Here is an 18,943-nt window from a genome sequence, read left to right on the forward strand (position 1 = left end):
TATTTTGTATTTTAAATACGTAATCCTGTTACATCTACTCCGTTACTCCCCAACCCTGTTTATGAATATACAATTGTTCAATTGTTAGTACATAAATCATTGACTAATGCTAATGTATACAACTGTGCATTTTAAAAATACATTAGTATATGTTAAAATTAACATTAGCCAAGATTAATAAGTGCTGTAAAAGTATTGTTTTATTGTTAGTTCATGTTAACTATCTGACTAATGTTAATACAACCTTCTTGAAAAGTGTTACCAATACTTCTTTCTTTTTTTCCTCCCCTCTGTAACAGAGGACTTTAGCAACTGAAATGGTATTGTTTTTAGGGGCTAAGTCACATGGAACTGATTTTTAAAACAACGCTAACAACAAATTATTAAAGAAGTGTCCCACTTTACCTGTATTCGCCCTGCTTCCCACAGTGGGTACATAGACATTGAATGACAAAAAATTATATCATAATTTTGCTTTAAATTGCAAATTAATGATGAATTCAAAGATGCTTTGCACGTCATCAGGTTAATACTTTATTTGTATGGTTGTAGCGTGGACAGAGGGAGTAAAGAGAACAGGAGCAGAGAAATTAACTGTAGTTTATAGATTTAAATTGGCAATGTGTGCCAACAAACCTCTGTATTAAATGGTCACAAAGTCAAGACACAAATAAACTTTTCAAACATTTCACTTTTTTGAAACTGCCCAAATATAATGTGGACCACTAAAACAATGGCACAAGATAAATACCAGACAATTTAGTCACATGCCTACAACTATGACCAAGTGCAGAACATATGTAGCTGGTAGATTTTAGCCACTTTGATTGAAAACATCTAGAGGAGTCTTGTTCTGGGTGGAACAAGGTGATGCTGTTTTTTGTTGTTAAGATAACCAAATGTTCTGGTTTTTTCTTCTTTTTGTATAGTTCTGTGCAAATATTCAGTAGTCTATACAGAAGCTGGTCGATAAATTATAATTTTTTTTTAATTTAAGGCTGAGGAGCCCACACAGTCACAAGTGACCTCTTTCAAGCATACTATCCACTGAATTTCCTTGAGTGTCTGAATGTCTGCTGATGGACGGAACTGTAACATGAGAACATAACTCATTATGATGTTCCTCAAAGTTCCTGCTTTGTATAGAATGTTTTCATAGAAAATTATTTTACAATTTTTTTTTTTTTTTGTAAGGTGCGTTCAGATTATCTGCATATTATTATTAGCTTATTTAAATTAAAAAATGCAAAGGCATCTTGAATGTAAACATATGCTGTTGAAATATGGATTTAGTCTTTTTAAACCAGTTACTGATTCAGAATTTACCAGTCGATATTTGGGCAGAGGCTTAAATACTCTGGAGACAAAAAAATAACAAATAAAATACATTCAATTTACAAAGTCAAAGTTATTAATTATTTTAATTACTCAGACTTTTATGTAAACCTGCTGCACAAATACAGTTTTGATTCTTACAGACACAAATTTAACATTTTACTTTTTTACCAATAACAAGAACAGGCAGTTGACTCAATTAAGTTGTGACACTTTACAATAATGTTCTATTTGTTAATGAATGCATAAGGTATCATGGACTAACAATGAACAATGTTTTTTATAGCATTTATTAATCATGGTTAATGTGAATTTATCAAAATACTCTTATTATTCATAGTATTATTCACATGCTTGTTCATGTTCATATTGCATTAACTATCAGTATATGTAGAAATGAACATTAACCAAGATTAATTAATGCTGTAAAAGTATTGTTCATTGTTAGTTCATGTTTAGTTATATTGTGTTAACTAATGTTAAGAAATACCACCTTATTGTAAAGTGTCACTGTTCAATTTTTATTTATATGGCATGGGGGAATAAATACAGCAAATAAGAGATCCAAAATCAAAGTTTGATGGTAATAATCAAGGGAGATAGACCTTGTTTTTGGTTTCCTTTTCCTTTACCACCACACATCATTTCTCTCTCACACACAAACTCTTTTAATGCTAACTTAAGGCTTGTACCCACACCCGAGTGAAGCTACCTGTACATGATCCACAACCTTTCATCACATTTTTTTTTTACCCTCAGGAAATGAACAGTGCTGCAGTTTTCACTTCATTGCACAGTTTCAGACACACTCACTTCAAAGGGAGAAGGTAAAATATTGAGAATAAAAAGGGAGTGGGTGTAGGGATGAGAAAGAGGTGGAGATTGAGGTGTGGTAGTCAGAAAGCTTTTGCAATGTTTGGGGGAAAAAATAAGGCAACATACGTGCTTCTCTTTTTGGTTTTAGATTTAAAATTGATATAGTAAGGGGTTAAAAATGAAAATTTTCCTCAATGGAAAAAACAGTAGAAAATGAAAATGAAGAACCACTTATGAAGGAAAAACGGAGAGTTCGGAGACAACACCAGAAGATACTGAAGAAGTAATTGTTTCTCATGCGCTGTGGTTATACTGAAACCAACTTTCTTGACATGTCCCTAAGACTACTGTTTATATATATATGAATACCTCATAGCGGTTCAGTATTACATGTGATTTTTCAAGTCAGCGTATAGAAATTATCTACCATACTGTCTGTATGTTTTTCAATCTCATGACTAAATTACATTCATTTTCATGAGTACTTGAATGAGAATCTTCAAGTACAAGCTTTGTCTCACTACCAAAACAGGAAAATATGTAAAATGTAAATCAAACAAATAATGTGAAAAAGAAAAGATATAAAATAAAAGTACAAGGGAGTGCTCAAGCCACTCCAGTGCTATTAGTCCCATAGTGCAGGCCCTTCAGGGGCGTCAGGTCTAACTGACGTCCTCTCCCTCTCTTTTTTCTGCTGTGGAGGAAAAGGAGAGCCAATCTGCTGACCAACAATAATGGTGGCTTGCTTGTAATGGATCTCTTTAGATCATGTGTTCCTAAAACTAACATTCACCAACTACCGTCTCTCACAAGAGTATGATTCTCTGATGAAGGAAGCTCCGTTCATGCTAACACACTGCCCAGCTGCACTTATCTTCACTCTACTACCATTCTCACTCAAATTCAGTCAAGTGAATGGAGTGTCTTTGGTGGACACAAGGGGGCAGTGGGGAGGAGAAGGCCACTAAACATGAAGTTGACTTGTACGTTTGTTGTATGTTGTTGAAAGAGATGAAACAGCTGGCAGAAATACTGAAAGAACACAGACCTATTTCATAAATGTTTGACAAGTGATCATCAAAAAGGATTAATATACCCACATCCTAAAAACCAAACTAATCTGTCTCTATTTATCACATGGTCAAATATGGATTCTAAATCATACACATTTGACATTGTCATGATGATTCTGGTTAGTGAAGACATCACATAACAATATGTTTAATCCATATGACATGTAGCTACACCATCAAGATGCTATGCTATGACTGACAAAAGAAGAGCTTCATCTAAGTTTTCTATTTACTGACCTATTAAGATTATTACAGCTTGTTCAGGAATGATGTTTATATGTGATAACTTCTATGGAACTGACCAAGGCTGATGCAGCACAAATGACTTCAAGTGTGCATGCCTACACCCCCAACACACCCCACAAATACACATACACAAACCTGCAGGCATACATAAGCCAAAATACTGAAAACACATGATGGAAGTACAGATGTTGCAAGATATGACACTATGAGCTACCCCATATTTTCCATGCATTATCTCTATACACATTCACACACTATACACACACACATACACACAACTGCTGCTGCATTAACCTTTCCTGTGTGCTGAGTATGTTGAGCCTCTTCAGGCATGACATTTTTCTTTCAATAAAAAGCCTCCTTTTATTACTGTAAGCTGTATAATTAAAATAACTATTATTGTCATCATTATTGTTATATTTTCCTTATTATGAGAAGCAGACAGAATTCATTTAGCAAAACACATCATGTTATCTGTTATTGTTCACATGTTATACCTAATATAAATGACTCTGGGAGGACGGATATCCAAGCTCTAACAACACTACAGAAGTGGCAAATAAGCGGTGTGTTGGAGGTGCATCTTGGCAGTGCCTGAAGGGGGTGTTATATATTTTCTGTTCTTCACCCCCTTACATCCTTCTCATATAGTGTCAAGACACCCCTCCATTTTTCCACCATATTTGATTCCTATGTATGCCTATGCTTTTGCTGCTTTACAAAAGAGAAGAGCTGTGCAAAAGTGTTCGGTTAACAAACAGAAAAAAACAACATATACACCCTTAAAGGCCTAATCAGCTGTTTTAGATATATTCCCTTGCTGCCATTGTGTACTCACTTATGAGTTGTCCTGCTTTGTGCTACTGCTGCCGCCACTGTTGAATAGGTTGGGGTTCACCACTAAAGGATGGGGTACTGTGCCTGTTAAAGGAGCAGCAGTGGCGGCGTAATTGAAAAAAGGCATGAAGGGCAAGGGTTCTTTGTCTCCTGATGCCATCATATTTAGAGCCATTGGAAGGGCAGCAAGGTTATAGGGGTATGGCAGTAGCTGTGGGCCATACAGTAGGTGATAGGGGTCTGGGTAAAAGGGCAGTTTAGTTGAGTCAGAGTGGGGAACCATCTTCCCAAGTGGAGGAAAAGGTAGGGGTCCAGTTGGGTAAGACATCAGGATTTGCTCCTCCTGATTCTTTCCAGAGCAGTACCCTCCTGGTATGATCAGAGGAAGTGTAAGCTCTTGAACAGGGTAGCCTGAGCCCCTGTGGTATTCTGTATGGGTGAAAGAGGTGTGGTCCTTTGATTCAGTCTCTTCCGTGGGCACCTGAGGATGGAGCAGAGTGTGGGAAGGAGGAGGATCACTCACCCCAGCTGAATTCGCTGTCAGCATGAGACCCTGTTTTTCTGTATTGTTCCTTCCTCTGTGTGATTGGCTTTGCTCTAGCTGAGGCCGCAACTGTAGGTCTAAGGGTCCTGGAGAGTGACAAGGTGATGTTGAATACCTTTGAGAAGGTCTTTTCGGAGTGGTTTGAATGACAGAGCATGTAGGAGATGGTACAGGACTGAGTGGTTCCTCTTTGGGCACAAGCAATGACACGTCCTCATAACGGGATTGTTCCTTTAAGATGTTGGATGGATGTGTAATCTGTTGATCAAGCTCCCTCTTTTTCTGTATTTTAGGCATGGATAAATCTTGGGCTTGGTTCCTGGAATGAGGAAATGTTCTTAAATCCTGAACATCTTGTGAATCACTGTTATCTTCATTCAGAATAATGTCACCTTCTCTCTGTGTGGCTGTTCCTATCCCTTGGCTAAACACACAGCCTCTGCCTGTTTTTAATGATATGGGCCCAGATGGAGTTGTTTCTCTTCTAAACTGAGGGTCTGTAAGCATTTGAGAAACTTGGATTTGCCTATCACTTGGCGTGGGACTACTTTTCTGCTGATCTTGTGTGTCTAAATTTCGTTTCTCTGGTGTCCTGTAGTCTAGGCACTCTGCACCATTCTTTACTAGTACACTAGGGAGGTTAGGAGGTATGACATTAAATCTTTCTAAAGTGGAGCTGTGTGTAACTTGGGAGAACTGTGTACAAAGAGGAATGTTGACTTTGTCATTGGTTGCCAATTTTGGGCTTTCACAATTGCTGACTCTTTGGTGTTCATCCATCTTCTCATCCAGTTGGTTGTCAGTGATTTTACTGTCTGGTTTTGAATAATATATGACAGATACAGGCTGCACTTGCTCACTATTTGTGTCTAAATCTTTGCTTGTTGCAGTCTCTGTGGCAGAAAGTGTGCAACTTGGCCTGTCCTGCTTTTGCTCTGTGTTTTTAAGCTCTGTTAAACTGCCTAACTCATGTCGCTTGAGGTGGCAGTTGAGTGCGGCAGAGGTTTTGCAGACCTTATCACATTGTGAACATGTATATCTGATCAGAGGCCTCCTTCCCAAGCGAACTGGGCTGCCTTTCTCTATGGATCGTCCATTCACACCATTCTCATCAGCTTTCATTTCCAGCTCATTTCTCAGTGTCTGGGAAGTTAGGAAAGTAGGGACAGACAGAGGCTTGTTTTTGGGATGCTGAGTTCTCTGATGTTCCTCTAGCTTGGACTGTGAGGGGAAAGGAGCTCTGCAAAGCATGCACACAAACTCAAACAGATGTGTCAGCTCATGCTTGTCTCGCTTCCTCTGGCTTGAGAACCAACGGCCACATGTCCCACACTCAGAAGCCTGACCTTCTGACCATCGTTGCTTGATAATAGAGGAGACTGTGTATTGAGGATTGAGTGTAGTCTGAGGGACAGATAAAGGGAGAGGAAGATCCGGATTTCCTTGAGTTCCCTTTTCTTTCTCCTTTTCTGTTCTTGAAGGGACAGGAAAAGTTTGTGGGGTTTCTTTGACTTGAACTTTCTGTAGATTGCTAACTTCTCTCTGCTCTTTATTCACTTCCTGTCTCCCTCTCACTCTCTCATCTGCATCTTCCCCATCAACCTCTTTGTTCAAATTTTTCATGAGCCTCTCAGCTCTTCTCATAGGCCTCAGGGACTGTTTGTAGTGCATTTTGCGCTTCCAGGCTTTAGCCCCCTGCATATGAAGGGCCTTTCGCTTGGGTTTGTAAGAATAGTAAGGCCTCCACAGGTTGTCCTCCACATCATGGTCTTTTCTATCTTCCCTGACCTCCTGGCGGAAGAAGTATTTCCTCACCTTGCTTTTCAGTTTAGGGTTTTTCCATTTGCGCTCCCCCTCCTTTCCTTCCTGGCTAAAGTTGTGGTGTTTACGCTGGTGATGATGGGTGTGTCGTTGTTCTCTCTGTTCATCCAGTAAGAGGTTACTCTTTTTGGATTTGCTGAGTGTAGGGCTTTTGTCCCTCATTAGGTCTGTTTCAGAAATGCTCCGCTTGACAATGGCCTCCTCCCCTATACGCACAGTAATCTGACAAAGTGGACCACTGCCTTTGACATCTGATCCCATTGCTGTGGGTGTTGCCCTAGTTGACTCTGTTTTACTGTGAGCTTTTCGTCCCTTGTGAAGTTTCTCTGTTGGCTGCCTGATTTTTGAGACCTCTTTATCTAAATCGACAGTGTCCCATTCCCTGTATGTGTCCATGTGATCTCTCTGGCTATGTTTCTTTATCTGTTTTTGAGCCGTCTTTACGATTGGGTGATTCTCTTGATTTTTTTTCCTCTCCTCAGAGGACATCTTATTTCTATGAACAATGACAGAAGAAACTGCAGTACTGTGCATGATGACCGAGGGTTTGCTGTGTGCAAATGTAATAACTGAAGAGACAGTTCCTTCTGGGCTCTTTGGAGTTTTGTCTTTGCCATTGTTACTGCCTGACAGTAAATCTGACCCTTTTGTCTCTCTGGCTTCTAATGCCATGTCTGTTTGTGCAGCATCTAGTTTTTTACCCTGCTCTACACCCACTCTCATAGGGAATCCTTCATGTTCAGTGTTGATTTCTGGGGTTTGAAGATCTTTAAGGTAAGACTCCAATTTCTTTGTGTCCAGAGGTGGTTGGAGACTGCCATCCAGAGTTAAAGGCAGAGTAACTGATGAATCAGAAGTGAGTAGCCCGTCAACCATTGGCTGACTGTATGTTTTATAAGGTCGCTTTAGAGAGCGCATGGGCAGCAAGCGGTACAATTTAAGAGCATTGACCTTCTGCTTGTAGCCACCATTGGCTGTTTTCTCACTTGAGATTAAGCCAGGGTTGATTCCATGAAAAGCCTTTTGGTGTGTTTTAAGGTTGTAGTAGGTAGGAAACGCCTCCCAGCAAAATATGCACTGGTAGCGCCTTTCACCAGTGTGCCACACCTCATGTTTGGTGCGGTACTCAGCCAGAGCAAAAACTTTGTCACAGTAGTGACAGGGGTACTTTCTGCGCCACGAATGCACATTGGAGTGTCGCTTTAGGCTGGACAAAGTCATGTAAGAGCGCTCACACACGGAGCAAAAGTAAATTATGTGTCCATCCACCACTTTTACAAAGTGATCGTCTTCCCCCAGGCCATCCGGACAAGTCAGTGTTTCTGCATGAAGGCCATTAACGTCTTGCACTTTCTTTAAGGGTCGGCCAGGCCTTGTTCCTTGTCCAAGCTGTTCTGGCTCTGCACACTCATCTGCTCTCTCCCCCTCCACTTCACCCGCCTCCAGGGGCTCTTCTTTGGGTTGAACTGGAAAAGCTGGCAGCCTTTGCCTGCAGGTGGCCTCATGGGATTGCAGTCTTTTATTATGGATGAAGGCTTTGCCACAGTGGCGGCAGCTGAGTACTCGTCCCCCCCGATGGAGACGCATGTGGACAGTGAGGGACGAGGCAGTGCTGAACAGACGGTGGCACACCCCACACAGTAGTTCTGGCTTCGGCACTGGCCTAAAGGAGTCATGGAAAGACGGAGTGGGGAGAGTCAAGGGGGAGGAAGTCAGAGAGACAGACGAGGGGGAAGGAGGAGGGGTTGAGGAAGAGGAGTGAGGGTCGATGTTAGGGAGAGGGAGGCTCAGTTCAACATGGAGGCTGTTTGCCTTCCGTTTTTTGCCTTTCGAACACTCTGGGTCCTTTACACCTTGGTCCTGGTAGGCTCTTGCACTGAGGTTGAAAAGGATGTGTGCTGTTTCTGTTGTTGAATGCTCTTTGTACCCATTATTGAGACTAACCCCAGCTGTCTCTTTTGAATAGTCTGTTTTATTAGAGTGTTGTAAGGGAGATGTTGGGTATTGAGAACCACTACCATCAACAGAAAAGGACAGAGAGGACTTGCAGTTCTTACTGATTGGAGCAATTAAATCAACAGGGAAGGAGGAGGAGGAGGAGGAGGAAGAGCATTGCAGGCGTTCAGTTTTTGGTGGTGTTTTGGATAACTGTTTGTCTCTGAATGCTTCCCCCATCCATGCCGTGCCATCTGAGCCATCTCTGTTACGAACATCTGAAGAGGAAGTGGGATGGGATGAGGAGCAGAGCTTCTGTGCAGAAAAGCCAGGCAGTCCAGCACTGATGGGAAAACTGAGAGATATCCTCGTAGTATTGGCACTGTCCACCTCATCCGTGCCCTCTCCCATCCTGTCTCCTCTCATCTGTTTATTCCTGTGTTTCATTGGATCCTATAGGCTATAATTAGCCTAAAACAGATTGCTAATCCAGAGGTCTAGCTGTAATCCAGCAAGGTCCAGGAAAATTATTAAAAGAGTGTCAATTCTAGATATGCGTTCACCACAGAAATTGATGATTGAAAGATGGTGAAGAACAGGAGTGTCAGACCAAGACGGCAGTTCATGGAGGTCAAGTTTAGAGACGATGTCTCTCAGATGTATGTGACATTTTGCATCTTTGATTATCTTGTTATAAAACAGGACAGGGTTGCCATGCACTATACATTTAGCTCCAAGAGTTCAGTGCAGGTGTGGAGGGCCGTCCTTTCCCAACACCATGATCCTGATCCTAATCCTGCAACAGAACAGAAAATAGTTGTTAGGAAATGTTCAAATGCAATATTGTAGTTTAGACAAACACATCAAGAGAGTAAGTATTAATATTATATACAAGAAAAGGAAGTGAAAAGGGTATACATTGCATGCTGGCAAATCAGCTGGCTTTGATTAAAAACAGACTTACTGCCTATAAAATGCAAGTTAGCACAAAATAAGCAAGGCAATATGGTAATTATACACATGCAACTTAGTCAGACAAGGTTGGCTGCAATCATCTCAGTTTCCGAATTGGCATGATAAAATATGAAAATGTGGAAAGAATCTAAGCAATCAATCCCAATGAGTCACAGCATTCCCTTCACCTAATTGAACACTGCTAAGATTTAATTAAAATTTCCCCCAACAGAGTGCTATTTATGTCAAAGTGCTCCAAATGTGCCTGGACTGAAAAGGTACCAAAATATAAATGGTCTTTGAAATGAAGCATCTTGTGTGTTTGATGCAGATGTTTGGCAACATGTACAGACACGTGATATAGAGATAATATATTATCTTTACTGTATACCATTTTAAAACTGAATACCATATAATTCATACTGTCATGGAGTTTTTCTTTTGCAGTATGAGAATGAATAGACCACAATGTTGGTGTGTTCATGAATCCTGCTAAATTGCTTACTTACTGATCAAATCTATCCCTCTACCCGTTTTCCAAGAGTCTACCAAAGAGAGAAAGCAGTCTTAGTTAGCCGTAATGATGCGATACCAGCAAAAATCCCCAGTCATGGTTTTCTGCCTGTGTTTTAGCCAGGCAGGCAGGCCTCTGTAAAATTCCACAAGCAGCCCTGAACACACTGAAACTAGGTTAGCACTGTTATTGCAGAGAGAGAAAGAGAGGAGGAGGGAGAGACTGAGTGAGGGAAAGACATGGAGAGCAATGGAGAGAGAGACAGAGAGAGGTGGGGAAGAAAGAGAGATCCAGGCCTGGATACAGGAACAGCCACAAATACACACACACACACACAGACTGGCAGTCAACAAGCTGCATGTACACGCGCACTCCCCTCAACATGCAAACACTTCTGCAGGCACACAGTCACATATGAACTGGTTTGACTGTAAACAAGCAGCTTGACAGCTAGCTTTAGCAAGCACACCACAAATGCAGCTGCTGAGAGTGTGCAAAGGAAGTATACCAGAAGACAAGTATAATAATAGATGTTACATAAGGGTACATTTAGACGACAGGAAGTATATGAGAGGACAGATTAGTCTGGTCAAGATCTTTGAGAGGACCAGAAATAAGTGTTTTAGTGATGTAGTAGCGGCTATTAAAATTTTTATTTAAAACTGCCCTGCACTTAGTTAAGAGTATGGCATAAAATCAGTTGACACAACTAAGCTTGAGAATAATAAAATTTACATGGCAATCGCAATAGTGAATGGACAACACATCTGTCACCCCCTCATTTTCTCTGTACGTCTGTCCCTATTTATCGCTCCCTCTCACCCTCCTCTTCTCTTCGTGTATGACGCACACACTGCCTCTCAACAAATAGTCGCTGGCGTAAGAGGCTGGCCAAGCATGACAGGGCCTTTGCCTCCACCTCTGACTGCCCTCTCTACTCAAACATGCTATACCAACTTAAATAGTTAGAGCTGTAATATTAAAGGGATAGTTCACCCAAAAATGAAAATTCTGTCATAATTTATTCATCTTCATGTTGTTCAAACCCATCTTCTTCTGTGAAACACAAAAGTTAGGCAGAATATTTGCCTTAGTCACCATTCACTTTAACTTTAAAAGGCCAACATTCTGCCTAACATCTCCTGTTATGTTCCACAGAAGAAAGAAATTCATATGGGTTTGGAAAAGCATGAAGATTTTTGGGTGAACTATCCCTTCAAAGGAGCTGCACCCCTCAAAAATATAGCAAAATATTAGGGCAAGTCTCCTTGTAAAATTATAAGTCAACAAGTTCGCACATTGTACATGAGATGGAGGAAATTGAAAAGAGCAGCACTCTGGCATCATTAAACAGAACATGCCGGCTTTTATTCTAGATATCTAGGTAAATACCCTAACTTTATGCAAATTAGACCACATGTTTTGTAATGCAGTCACCCGTGTGTAAGGAACTGAGAAGAATCTCAGAGGAAGCTGGGTAACGGGCTAAAGGTCTTGCATTTAGCCGTGGCACTGAAAGAGACCGTGGCATGGACTGAATGGTGGTGGAAAAGGTTAATGTGTGAGGGGCGCCTGTTTCCGTGTGGCCATGACGGGGCCCTACAGGGTGAGGCGGACTGTGAAAAGGGGAATATCGCTTGATACTGAACTCTGCACAACCCCTGGCCAAAAAACATGGTGAGCCAGCCAGAGAAGAGATGAAGGGAGGGGAAAAGAGCAAAAGGAGAAGAGGGCTGTAGTTGGGAGATGGAGGCGGATGGTTCGAGGATGGGATCGTGGTAGCTTCCAGCCCTCTTCCATGCACAGATCTCCTAATTTCCTTTCTCCTTTCTATCCCCCTGAGAAATGTATGATATTTCTGTGATTTGGCATGACGGGCCATGCTCCAGCGAGTCTCCCTGTGTTACACGCTGTGCTCGACATGGTCCGCTGAGTTTAAACTCGACAACCTGTTGCTGTAATATGATCAAGCACAATATTCTGAGTAAAGCAAAGCTGGAAGAAAATTGCAATCACAAAGAGAGTGCGAATGCTCCGTTGGTGACCTGGCTGGAGTTACTTTTCAAGATCATGCCTGAACGTGCTTCCATATCGCTGTGGAGTTTCTAGCTCATTTGGTTAGAAAGACTCCAGCACAATTCGCCATGCCATGTTTCCATTGTTACATGGATGCCTCTCTTGCTACAGTATGCTAAAAACTTTGTGCTCAAATGTGCTATCCATCCTGAGATTGAATAGAAAATATGCCAGGCTATCTGACTTGAAACCTTAAGCAGGTGACAGGAAATTTAATCTGATCCTGGCATATAAACAACTAACTTCAATAAGACCATCCTACTTGGCTGATTTTGCTTTTTACGACCTCTGACCCTATGGCCTTGTATGGGCTGTATGGTCTACCTCTTAACGACTTGTCAAAAAGTGAATGTTTCATAAATATCCTAATAACGTCCACATTACATAAACAAAACATGGGTGGATGCTGTTTTTAAAAAACATCTCTTGGCTGTCAGTGTTGTACAAACTACCCTGCGATACCTCTTAAAACCAAGTTCTTCATTATTGATATAATTTCACCAGATGTAAACCTGCCACAATGTAAAGTAGCTAAATGCAGCAAGATAGATATTACGATAAGAGAATCTCTAGAAAGTATGATGCTTTTTCGTATGAGCAACTACTCAGCTCTGTAAAAGAAGTGCGTGGTTCAGCCACAACAGCCAAGGATAAGGGAGACAGGCCTTGATTAGCGTACACACAAACCAACACACGCATACACTCTCATTTCTGGTGTCTACATAGAACCAAAACAACATCGATATGATATGAGTGTGCTACAGAAACACAAAACCAGGAAGAGGAGAAGACAGAGAGAGATAAATGAGAGAAAAAGTCTCCTTGCTCCCATTCTCTGCTAGGCAAGCACACAACAAGAAACGTACCTCGGAAAACCTTGTGCTGCATCTCTGCTGCGATGTGTTCTCTCTCTCACTTTCTCACTCTCCCTCCCTTGGTCTGTGTGTCCTCGTCTGCATGTTCCCGTGTGCGTGTGTGAGCGAGAGAGAGAGAACACAGTGAAAGACGCACGCGTGCACACAGGCAGTGCTATGTAGAGACAGAGGGCAGGAATGGCTCTCTCGCACTCTGACTCTCCCCCTCCTTCTCCCTTTCTCTCCTTCCCTCTCTCTCACACTTCAGTTTGCCACTGACACATGATTCTGGTCTTGTTTTTGCATATTTTTTTTAATCTCCCAAGCCTTGTACCCCCTCACTCACCCACACCCCCTTTCCATTCTCAAGCTCATTTGAATTCCAATTTTTCAAATTTCAAATTTGGGTTCATTGCAAAGAGACACACACTACATCATGCACACTCTCTAGTCTATATACAAGCCTGATGATTGCAAGGAAGGGAGGGAGAGTAAGAGTGAGGGAGAGAATGAGCGAGAGAGAGGACGCCATTTAAGCAGTTTGTTACGAGCACTGCCAGTCCCCAAAATGGCTGAAAACAAACAGGAGCCATGCCAACAGAAAAAAAAAGCATGGGCATAGAGACACAGAGGGAAAAGAGATAACGAGTACAAGAGAGGGAGGGCAAACAATACTTGGGTGAACTCTTTAAATAAGTGAGGTAGCCAAGAGAGAGATCAAAGGAAAGTGCATAGACATGCGCTTTGGTTTCCATTTTCTCCTCTTTTTACTGCCCTTACTGAAGATGAGAGCGTTTATGGCGAGAAGCGATGGAACAGATGAGTAAACATTTGAAGTTTTTGGCCAAGATAGAAGCCAAAGGCTTGTCAGACTGTCCCTATGACAGATTTGGCCTTTTCACTGTTTCACAGAGCAGAGAAATATTACTTTTAAATCTTAGACCAATGTTCAATTTGCCCCACTTTGATTAGCCAAATCATTCCGTCTGGCATTTGCTGGATTCAGCTCACTGTCAATCAATAATCTATTTATAGCTCCATAAAAGTGCATGAACCAACTGGTAAAAAGTTTTAGAGCATTCTGTGAGAAGGATTATGGTTTGAATCTCTAAACAATATTATGCTAATGAGCAAACTAGAGTGTAACAGGTTGCCAAAGTTTTTGAAGACTTTGAGGTTGAAGTTCATACTGACAGTTTTCTCTCGCTTCACTCTTCTTTTTTTTGCTTAAATTTCAACTGAACAGCTTATTATACCCTGCATTCTACGTTCCTTTCCCCTGTGCCCCTTGGTCCTTCTCTCTGTTTTTCCTTTCTCGTTCACACTCCTTCTTTTTCTCTTCTTTTGTATGCCAGCCCGCTTGTCTCCATGGGAACTCGGTTTTGGATGGGGTGTTGTTCTTATGATCTCGCCGACTTGGTGGAACTTTGTCATTTTTCTCACACTTTTCTCTGAATCTGTTTTTCTGTGTGCTGCTTATTGTGAGCCTGATTAAAAACATTTTGGTCTGCATATTTGTGTTTGATACACAACTACCCCAATTACGTATAAGACATACTCACTTGGTATGTCATCTGTTATGTACTTCAGAACTGTTCATAGAACCCATTCAGAAAGATTCACCCCAAAGTGACTGTACTTTTTAGTTATGATCTGTATGGGAATTGGATTATTGAAATAAGCAACAAAAAAGTACCACCAAAATGCTAAGCTGTAAGATATTTTACCATTAAGAGTATGGTGCCAGAAAACATATTTGTCAAGATATGTAGACAGTGGATTTTTTTATTGATTGTTGTTGAAAAGGAAGTCCTGGGAGTATCTATTTGACTTGAGATACCTTTGAGATAGGACTTTAGTTCAAGTCATTGTTAAATGTTGCTAAAAAGTTAGGAGTTAGAGTGACAGTTAAAGGGTTAGTTCACCCAAAATTGAAAATTCTGTCATAATTTATTCACCATCATATTATTTCAAGCAACATGAAAGGCAGAATGATAGGGACCGATAGCCTCAGTCCCCATTCACTTTCATTGCATCTTTTTTCCATACAATGAAAATGAATGGTGAATTAGGCTGTCGATCGCTATCATTCTGCCTTTCATGTTGCTTGAAATAATATGATGGTGAATAAATTATGACAGAATTTTCAATTTTGGGTGAACTAACCCTTTAAAGGGGTCATGTCACGAGGAATCAAATTTTCCTTGATATTTTGACATATAAGAGGTCTTTCTACTATAAAAACATACTGTAAATGTCAGAACTCAAAACTTAATCCACAGTGCAATAAAACCATTTATAGAAACCAAGCTGCAAAAATGTCTCGTTCTCTACTTCTGTGACTACCCTATGTCACTAGGGGTGCATTAATTCATGACCGCCTCTACAGCAAAATACATGAACGCCTACATTACATCATCTTACCCTTGGACACGTCCACTGGGGCTCAGTTTGGACACCGAAACAGGACGGGCAGGCCTCACTATTCCTGAACACTTAAAGGAATAGTTCACCCAAAAATGAACATTTGCTGATAATTTACTCACCCTCAGGCCATGCAAGATGTATCTGAGTTTCTTTCTTCATCAAAACAGAATTTAAGACTTTTAGGATTTTAATTTTTTTAGGAGTACATTCACTTGCATTGTTTAGAGGAGGAGCCTGAAATGAAATCCTAAAAGTCTTAAATTCTGTTTTGATGAAGAAAGAATCTCAGATACATCTTGCATGGCCTGAGGGTGAGTAAATTATCAGTACATTTTCATTTTTGGGTGAACTATTCCTTTAAGGGGACCCATCTGGACTATTTTGAAGTATTTTTGTATTTAAATATGCACTACACAGACGTCTTTGACCGCTTGATACATATATCGGGCCACTTTTAAAAGATGCGTTGTGAAGTTACAACTCTGAAAAGAAGAAGCCATTCGGTTTCATTCAGCTGCTGCCTCCATCTATCTGCACTAATTGTTGGTGTATGTAAACTTGCACTAGATGGACATATTTGGATGTTTGGATGCATTCCCGGCTTCAGTGGATGATAATACTGGATGTGTGTGTGTCTTCATTGTGCTTTGGACTATGAATTTGCGTTTTTTGACCTCACATCAGCGTGGATTGTGTTTTTTCAGCTCAAATCAGTGTGGATAGTTTTTTTCAGCACATGTTAGCACGGATTTCTTGTGAACCAGTCACAATATGATTCAAACTTAGCAAAGGAACTGTTATTTAAGGATGGGGCAGTTAAAAACACTTGGAACCGATTGCAAAAGTGAGCAAACAGTTTCATTCATGAATATTTCACATGTCATGAACTGTGTTGGGGTAACGCATTACAAGTAATGTGTGTTACGTAATCAGATTACTATTTCAAGTAACGAGTAAAGTAATGCAATAATTTTAGTTGCTTTTTAAATAAAGTAACGCGTTGCTTTTGTACACCTCTACTTTCCCTGTATTGCGAGAAATCAGGAGTAAAAGTATGTAAACTTCGGGGAGGAGATGTAGTGCATGATTGGCATTGTAGTTCTATAGAGTGTGAGGCCAGAGACTATTTAGCAGAGATGAGTCACTTCTATTTAAATGAATGGGAGAAATTGGAATGCCCAACCAAGAAGCTCTGGCACCCAACAGTCAATGGATGTAGAAAGGAAGTCCTGCCTTGCAGGTAAAAGAGCCAATCACCTTTTAGATACAGGCATCACCTGTCAACAACTCACTAACACACATGCACATTAGCTATACAAGCCGGGAAAATTGTGTGTTTTTTAGAGTAATATGAGGTCAGCATTCAGTTGAATGAAACGCGATTGATTCTGTGTTAATACACACTGCATAAAAAAATCAGTAAACGTGTTTAGGCAGAGGGATTATAAGACTAGTCTTCCACTGGCCACGACATGATACACAAGGTTAAATACTTGCTCAGTTCACTGACTTATGCAGCCAAACTGCTCTGTGTTACAGCTCCCCGTAACTGGGAGAATAGGATGAGAAAATCTGACTCTGGATCAGTGGCTCCAAGCAACGTTCTACATCGATTGTGTATGCAGAGAAAATGTCTTAGTTTCTAAACAGATTCTACGTTTTTGTTTTATAATAAACAAGTAGTTTGATTCATTAAACAAACCATTTTTATGACATTATGGTAGCATTAAAAACAATTCCATTCAAGTTGTATCAACATGTGCCTTTGAAATTGTATTCGATCAACCAATTGCATCTGTACGCACCGTGGATCAACTCAAAACAAGCGTGCACTGAGATGACTTAAGTGAAAAATATTATTTTATTATCAGGCACATTACTTTTACATGTTAGGCTGGCATTCCCCACTGAATTTTATCCTGACTTTTGAAAAAAATCTTAAGTTGACTCTGACATTGTCGATGTGCCAGCACATGATGACATATATGATGCAGGTTCAAGTGTTGGACTTTGCTGCTTTAGGTGAGACAGTGGTTATTCTTCATTATTCATATTGGCTGCCATGTTGATGGAAAAACAAATCATGCATATTCATATTATTGATTCTTTATTATAAATATGATGTGATGACCTACTACTAAATATCTGTTTGTTTACTATGTTTTGACATGAGTGTTGCACAGTACCTTTAATGTCTCTTGTGTGCAATGCATGGCTTATTTGTATAGAATGCATAGCATAGCAGAAGAGAAAATGGCTGTGAGAAAAAAGTAATGCAAAAATAATGCAAAAGTAACATAACACTTTACTTTCCATAAAAATGAACTTTTTAATTAATGAAGTTACTTTTTTAAGGAGTAACGCAATATTCTAACGAGTTACTTTTAAAAGTAACGTTACCCAACACTGGTCGTGACTGTTTAATAGTTTATGGAGTGTTAACAATTGAGCTTGAGATGACCAGTTACATATATTCAGATGCAATGTGTTGGGTGTGGGTTACCCTGAAATTTATTTTTATTATGTTGTGGAGCTTGTTCATTCACTTCTGATTGAGTTTCAAATATGGCTGTATTCGAGGGGCTGCAGGATGTTAGCCAGTCATAACAGTGGCCATTTACATTGAAGTTTTAAGGAGGCATTGAGGCCTAAACAGAGCGTTTCAGACAGAGGGCCAGAGACAGGGTGTAAAATTATCATATACATATTACTAAATTATGAAAAAAAAAAAAAGTATTAATGCAAAAAAACATTACTAACATTATCGGTGTGCCTCAGGGAAGATAATAAAACTATTTAAAAAAAAGAGCATTTCATGACCTTTTTAAAGCAAGGACATAGAAATGCTCTCATCGTTTACTCGCTTTCATGCCATCCCAGATGTGTATGACTGTCTTTCTTCTGCTGAACACAAACAAAGGTTTTTAGAAGAATATTTCAGCTGTGTAGGTCCATATAATGTAAGTGAATGGTGGCCACAATTTTTAAGGTCCAAAAAGCACGTAAAGGCAGTGTAAAAGTAATCCATATCTTCAGAAGCGATATAATAGGTGTGGGTGAGAAACAGATCAATATGTAAGTCCATTTTTACCATAAATTCTCCTCCCTGCCCAGTAGGTGGCAATATGCACAAAGAATATGTATCACCAAAAACAAAAGAAGAAGAATGTGAACGTGAAAGTGAAAATTTATAGTAAAAAAGGACTAAAATATTGATCTGTTTCTCACCCACACCTATCATATCACTTCTGAAGATATGGATTAAACCACTAAAGTCATGTTGATTGCTTTTAGGACCTTCAAAGGTCTGATCACCATTCACCTGCATTGTATTGACCTACAGAGATATTCTTCTAAAAATCTTTGTTTGTGTACAGCCAAAGAAAGAAAGTCATAAACATCTGGGATGCCATGATGGTGAGTAAATGATAAGATAATTTTTATTTTTGGGTGAACTATCCCTTATAATAAAAATTTTAATAAGAGCTTTAAGTTTTGCTTATCTTTTACT

At 40.1% G+C, this 18,943-nt stretch overlaps 1 protein-coding gene across 2 annotated transcripts; it reads right to left on the reverse strand.

Annotated features, from left to right (window-relative positions):
• Window positions 1–521: 521 nt before the first annotated feature.
• Window positions 522–13,230, reverse strand: zbtb4 (zinc finger and BTB domain containing 4). Of its 2 annotated transcripts, XM_051667204.1 has the most exons (3): window positions 13,018–13,230; window positions 10,071–10,106; window positions 522–9,403 (listed from the first exon to the last, which is right to left on the reverse strand). In XM_051667204.1, the coding sequence occupies exon 3, from the start codon at window positions 9,052–9,054 to the stop codon at window positions 4,309–4,311; it is 4,746 nt and encodes a 1,581-aa protein (XP_051523164.1). In that variant the 5' UTR covers window positions 9,055–9,403; window positions 10,071–10,106; window positions 13,018–13,230; the 3' UTR covers window positions 522–4,308. The 2 variants fall into 2 exon arrangements, with proteins under 2 accessions (XP_051523164.1, XP_051523163.1); XM_051667203.1 differs by lacking the exon at window positions 10,071–10,106.
• Window positions 13,231–18,943: the final 5,713 nt, after the last annotated feature.

The sequence above is a fragment of the Myxocyprinus asiaticus genome, chromosome 32 (assembly GCF_019703515.2).
Source record: "Myxocyprinus asiaticus isolate MX2 ecotype Aquarium Trade chromosome 32, UBuf_Myxa_2, whole genome shotgun sequence".
In the NCBI taxonomy this organism is placed as follows: Eukaryota; Metazoa; Chordata; class Actinopteri; order Cypriniformes; family Catostomidae; genus Myxocyprinus; species Myxocyprinus asiaticus.

What these genes read in the sequence shown, in the direction of transcription:
- zbtb4 (XM_051667203.1), bottom strand. Translation starts at nt 9,054, where the DNA reads ATGAAACACAGGAATAAACAGATGAGAGGAGACAGGATGGGAGAGGGC.